This window comes from Orycteropus afer, unplaced genomic scaffold (genome assembly GCF_000298275.1).
Source record: "Orycteropus afer afer isolate SDZICR_OR568_19922 unplaced genomic scaffold, OryAfe1.0 scaffold00048, whole genome shotgun sequence".
Classification (NCBI taxonomy): Eukaryota; Metazoa; Chordata; class Mammalia; order Tubulidentata; family Orycteropodidae; genus Orycteropus; species Orycteropus afer.
This window is the reverse complement of record NW_006921635.1, coordinates 7,296,425-7,302,771: the sequence shown is the minus strand read 5'-3', so window position 1 is coordinate 7,302,771 and position 6,347 is coordinate 7,296,425. Positions and strand designations below refer to the sequence as shown.

General features: G+C 53.3%; 1 protein-coding gene across 1 annotated transcript in view; it reads left to right on the top strand.

Annotated features, from left to right (window-relative positions):
- The first annotated feature begins 1,956 nt into the window (after positions 1-1,956).
- SDS (serine dehydratase) overlaps positions 1,957-6,347 on the top strand; it is a 6,018-nt gene continuing 1,627 nt past the window's right edge. Inside the window, exons 1-5 of the mRNA XM_007938190.1 lie at positions 1,957-2,109; positions 2,484-2,523; positions 2,742-2,881; positions 2,981-3,072; positions 4,164-4,391. Coding sequence (XP_007936381.1) covers positions 1,957-2,109; positions 2,484-2,523; positions 2,742-2,881; positions 2,981-3,072; positions 4,164-4,391 — 653 coding nt within the window. The remainder of the gene's footprint in view (positions 2,110-2,483; positions 2,524-2,741; positions 2,882-2,980; positions 3,073-4,163; positions 4,392-6,347) is intronic.

Below are 6,347 nucleotides of genomic sequence, written 5' to 3'. Positions count from 1 at the left end.
AGAATGGCCAGACTTCGTCTCACCTGCTTTGGTCATATTGCCAGAAGGGACCATTCCCTGGAGAAGGATAAAGTGGAGGTCAGTGAAAAAGGGAAAGGCCCTCAAGCACACAGTGGCTGCAATGATGGGCTCAGGTATAGCAAGGATCGTGAGGCTGGCACAGGACCCGGCAGTGTTTCGTTCTATGGCACACAGGGTCGCTATGAGTCGGAGCCAACTTGACAGCCCCTAACAACGAGAAGACTAGTGAGGTGGTTGAAACCCCACCCTCACTTTCCTCTAACCCAGGGGTATCTGGCCCCATCTGAGAGGGGTGATGCCTGAGCCAGGAGTCCCCGGGTACCAGGCCTGGACCAGATGATGCTTTGGGGAGCAGAAAGGGGAGTAGCCACTTTTGCCTGGCCTTCTGGATGGCGGGAGAGCAAAGTCAGAAAAGTCCCTCCCCCAACTCCCCCAGTCTTTCCCAGCTCAGCCCAAACTGGGGGGAATCAAGGGGAAGCTGGAAGGGTCACATGTCCATGAGTGCATATGGCCGGACTCAAGCCACCTCAACTTCGGAATCACCCAGAGCCTTCACACCTTTGTGTCCTGGACGGAGCCTGGGATCTGGAGCCAAGGACCTGAATTCAAATCCTTTATCCCCCATTTGTTAGCTGTGTGACCTTGGGCAAGTCACTTTAACAGTTCCTTTTACTGTATAGGAGCCCTGGTGGCATTGTGCCTAAGGCATTTCGCTGTTAACCAGAAAGGTGGCGGTTCAAACCCACCAGCCACTCCTCAGAAGGAAGATTGGGTGATCTACTTCCCTATTGATACTACCTTGGAAACTCAAGGAGGGGTCGCTATGAGTTGGATCCCACTTGACAGCAGAGAGTTTAATAATGTGTTTAGTGCTTCTGTTCTGGCTCCTAGTTCATTAGGTAGTGCCTGGGGTATTAAAAGTTTGCAAGCAGCCATCCAAGGCACACCAATTGGTCTCTATTCACCCGGAGCAACAGAAGGAGGAGGAGAGGCAGGAACAGGAGGAGGGAATGGGATGTGTGGCTAACTGCCTCCATGAACAGCTGCCTCCTTTGCCATGAGCCCAGAAGAACTGGATGGTGCCCAACTACTGTTACTGAACATTTTGATCAAAGATTCCATAGAAGAATCCTGATCAAAAGGGGGGAGGACTGCAAAACAGAATTTAAAGTTCCCACGAACTCTAGACTTCTTGGAGCTATGAAGGGTGGATGAGCCCCTGAAACTATTGCCCTGAGATAATCGTTAAACCTTAGACCAAAAATATTCCCTGGAGCCGTCTTAAAGCCAAACAATAGTTTATCTTCATGGTAGAAACGGTCGGCCCAGAGTACTGTGTTCTTTTCAGATCTATCTCAATGCAATCAAATCAACAACAGCAACTTAAAAGATTGGATGGGAAGCTTAGGGGCCAGTGAGTTCATGTCAGTGGGGGAGGAACAACTCAGAAAAGGAGGGTGAGAAGGGACGCACCACTCGAATAACGTCATCATTGTCACGGAACCGAACATATAGAAGCTGTTGAATTGGTCTAAGTTCTCAACCACAAAATAAATAAAATTTAGGGGGAAAAAAAAAGGCTGCAAAAGTCTGAATGTCACTTCTGATCTTCACAGCCTCCCAGCAAAGGGTGTGTGTGAGTGTGTGTGTGTGTGTGCACGTGTGTGTGTGTGTTGGAGGTGATGGTGACTCTTACCCTTGCTTTGCTGAAGCTGAGACTGAGAAAGAGGTGACTTGTCTGATGTCACATGGTAAGTAGGTGGCAATGTTCAGATATCAACCCAGGTCTCCGTGATGCTATCATCTGGACTTGTCCCTTGGTCCCCCGAGGAATAACGGAAGGGGTTGCCCCAGCCATGCTGCCCATTGCGGGGCAAGTGCTGACCCCAGGGCCAGCTCTGCTGACCCTCTGGGTCTCCTTCTTTCCCCCCAGCAATGATGTCCGGAGAGGCCCTGCACGTGAAGACCCCCATCCGGGACAGCATGTCCCTGTCCAAGGTGGCGGGCACCAGTGTCTACCTCAAGATGGACAGTTCCCAGCCCTCTGGCTCCTTCAAGATTCGGGGCATCGGGCATCTCTGCAAGACGGTACAGGACAGGTGTCCACACCAGCTGGGCAGGGGGCAAGTTCCCCTCCCTGGGGAGGCCAGGGCCAGTGCTGTGTGCCGTCTAAGTAAGCCCAGGATGGGGCACCACCCTCATAGGGACTGAGCCCTCACTGTTAGCACTGCTTCTGGTTAAGGGGTGCCCTTCATGAGAGCCCCTTGATGGACTGATCCCTGGGCCATTAGTCAGCTGCCTGTCCTTCACCCTCCCATGAGCCACATGTAGTCGTGGAGGCTCAGGCAGTGCAGAACAAGCCAATGTAAGCTGGAATCTTCCAGAGGGCATTCCAGGTGGGAGAGAAGAGCCCAGGCTCAGACTAGGAGGTGGACTGACCTCTTCCCACCTTATCTCCACAGTGGGCTGAGCAAGGCTGTGAGCATTTCGTCTGCTCCTCAGGTAAGTGACTTGCAGTCTTCCTGCCTCTGCCTGTCCCGGGCCAGGCACTCCATTTCTCTGGGCCCTGATCTCCCCGCTATGAGAGGATGCAAACATTTGTAGCATTCCTAATTTGGAATTGGGGGGTGGACGGAGTCCCAAGTGGGAGGTGAGCAGTCCCAGACTAGGCTCCCAGGCCCTCCCATGCCGACATGGTCTCCTACACCCATCCCTGGCAGCGGGCAATGCGGGCATGGCAGCCGCCTATGCTGCCAGGAAGTTGGGCATCCCTGCTACCATCGTTGTGCCCAGCACCACACCTGCTCTCACCATTGAGCGGCTCAAGAATGAAGGCGCCATAGTCAAGGTGGTAGGTGAGGTGAGTGCCATGTCAAGGCAGGGGCCATGGGGGGACCTGGTGGTGGGGGAAGCTTCCCCCAGGTCCTCTCACTCTCCCATCTCTTCTGTGCTCTTGCAGACATTGGATGAGGCAGTTGATCTGGCCAAGGCCCTGGTGAGGAACAGCCCAGGCTGGGTCTATATCCCCCCCTTTGATGATCCCCTCATCTGGTACGTGGATCCTAGGGACCCCTAGCATCATTGGCGGCCACCTCTCATGCCACTGCTCAGGCACCTGCCACAATGCACACTGTCACCCTGTCATGCCCAGCACTTATACAGGTGTGCACATAGGCCCTGTCCCCTCCCCAGAAGCACTCGCACACGGGCACAGCTAGTCCACACACATAAATGCCAGTCTCTAGAGCTGCACACAGCAGTCAGACACATGTACACGCAGATACACAGGCATCGAGGTTGGGTTCCTCTAAAGACAGACCCTGAGACAAGAATTCCAGGGAAAGCAGTTTTTTCAGGAGGAGTCTTGGTTTCCTAATGCCGTCATCCCAGAACTGCCACGAGGGGTAGCTTTCAAGAACAGAAATTTGTTTCCTTACAGTTCTGAACACTAAAAGTTCAATTCAGAGTCTCAGCAGCGTGGATTCTCTCTCCCGGTTTCTGGTGGCTTCTCGTGAGCCTCACTGTTCCTTGGCATGTAGACCATCCTCATGTGTGTGTGTGTCACTGTGTGTGATCGACCCTTTTTACAGCTCAGAAGTGATTAGGTCTAGACCCCACCTGCTCAGATCTATCTGAATCACATAACAAAGAAAACTCTATTTCCAAACAGGCTTCATTGCAGTTACAGGGGTTGGGATTCCAACATGTGTTTTGGGAAGGCATAGTTTAGTCCATGATGGGAGGTGATTCCAGGAAACACGAGTTGAGAGTCAGGAAGGAGGCAGGTAACGGACATGTTCCTGAGCAGACACTTGCTCAGGGCACCTGGGGCCTAATCCTTTTGGGGAACCCTAGAAGCCAGTGCAGAACCTGTACTTCAGTTATCCCACCCGACAGAGAAGGAGCAGGGCATGTATTCACCAATGCCCATCATTGGTAGAAAGCTGCTCTCGGGGGCTGCTAGTGTCCTGGCATCTCCAGTTGATACACGTGTGGGCAGCCTCAGTGGCCAGAGGAAGTCCTCAGCAAAGACACAGGTGTGGCAGTGGGGATCAGGGTGCAGTGGGGAAGACTAGTCCCCTCAGCTGCCTGGAATGAGCTCATGCAGACTCTGACCTGCCTCCTCTCCCCGCCCCCTGCAGGGAAGGCCACACCTCCATCGTGAAAGAGCTGAAGGAGACGCTGAGTGCAAAGCCGGGGGCCATTGTGCTGTCCGTGGGCGGAGGGGGCCTGTTGTGTGGAGTGGTCCAGGGGCTGCAGGAGGTTGGCTGGGAGGACGTGCCCATCATTGCCATGGAGACCATCGGTGCCCACAGCTTCCATGCTGCCACTGCTGCCGGCAAGCTGGTCTCCCTGCCCAAGATTACCAGGTGAGTAGCTGCATGTCCATCAAGCCTTGGGCACTCGGCTTGGAGCCCCCCCTCCGTGCTGGCTGTGAGGCAGGTCCTCACGTCAGTCAGCCCATCTCACGGGTGAAGACACTGACACGTTGGTTCCAGAGTTGCACAGCTGGACCTGGAACCCACATCTGTGTGTCTCTTTACTGTGATGTCACACTTCCCCATGCTGTTGCCATCATGGTTTATTGACTTTTCCAACCCTTAGTTAGTGAGCCGCCCATAAGTGTGAGATGCAGGCTGGTCCTGAGGAGAGGGTGGTGAAGAAACACAGCCCTCGCTTGCAAGGAGTTCCTATCCCACCTGCAGACCTTTGACAGATGACGGAGAGTTAGGATTTGGTTTGGCTACACTGCATAGAAGCCCAAAGTAACAACAGCTTAAACAAAACCGAACTTTATTCCTCTCCTTATATATTTAAAAAAAAAAAAAAGGCTTGGAGGTGGGCAGTCCGGGACAAATGGCGGCTCCATGAAGCTCCAGTTTGCTGTCTCACCATCCTTAGCTTCATGGCCCACAATGGCTGCTTGAGCACCAGCTATCATATCCACACTCCATCAGGTAGGATGTCCCTTTAAAGGACAGACAAAAAGCTTCCACTTACATCTCACTGGCCAGAACTTAAGTGACAGCCACACCTAGCTGCAAGGGAGGCTGGGAAATGGTTTTACACCCAGCATCTCAGTGTGTAGCTGGAGTCTCACCCCATTGCCCTCGAGTTGGATCAGAGTCACAGCAACCCCTTCTTGGGTTTCCAAGGCGGTATCACTATGGAAGTAAATTGCCCAACCTTCCTTCCGAGGAGTGGCTGGTGGGTTTGAACCGCCAGCCTTCTGGTTAGCGGCCAAATGCCTTAGGCACTATGCCACCACAGCTCCCAGTAGATATTGATAGAGATACAGTAGATATATGTGGCAGTCTCTGAGTCCAGGCGGGAATATCCTCTGACTGCCTGGGTCTAGTACTCAGAGCTTGAGCCTCCCTGGTGGCTGTGAAGCCTCTGCGGCAGGCAAACCATTGGAACGGAGGAAACAACTGTTTGGCTACCATGAGTCCCATGCTGGACGAAGGGATGAGGTGGTCCAGGTCTCGGACATGCACACGGGGGAGAAGGTAGATGAGTGAGAGAGCTGAACCAGGAACAGAACTGGCAGTCATCCCAGGGAGGCAGGAAGGCCATGAACACAGTGGTTACAACGGCTGGTGGGGTTACAGGGATGCTGCCTGCAGTCTTGGCATCTCTACATGTGACTGCACCATTCTCTGCCTCAGTTTCCCCATCTACGCAATTGAATGATAATAGCACCCCCTCCCCAATTCTCCCCAATTATTGGGAGAATTACATAATGCTTGTGGAATTCTTGGCACCTAATACTTTCTCAAGAAGTTGTCACTATGGTTATTACTATGGGCATGGTGGTGGAGGGATGGGCTTTTTGAGAATTCCACACAGGATCAGGGGATGGAGTACTCCCCTGGAGGACTCCCTGGAGGAGGTGGCCTAGACCCTGAGGACAGGGCAGGATTGGGTCTACAGAGCAGTGCTAGTGCTGTGAGGGCATTCTAGACAGAGGGTGCAACCTGGAACGAAGGCAGGGGTCCTATCTGGGATCTTTTCAGGCACTTACTTTGGAGTTGATGTTATGCAGAATATGATGCTATTTACCCAAATTCAAACCATCTGTGCCTCATCAGAAGCTCCCCCCCCACTGCTGTTTGGGGGAGCCCCTGGGGCTTTTCAGTGCCTTACACCTGCAGGGGTTATGTCCTATCCCCCCGTCCACTGACCCACTGCCTCCTGACTCCCACTAACCATCCTTGGGTCCCTCTTTCTCTTCTCCCTGGCTCCCCCATTCCTGTCCTCTTCCTCTGCCCAGTGTTGCCAAGGCCCTGGGTGTGAAGACCGTGGCAAGTCAGACCCTGAAGCTG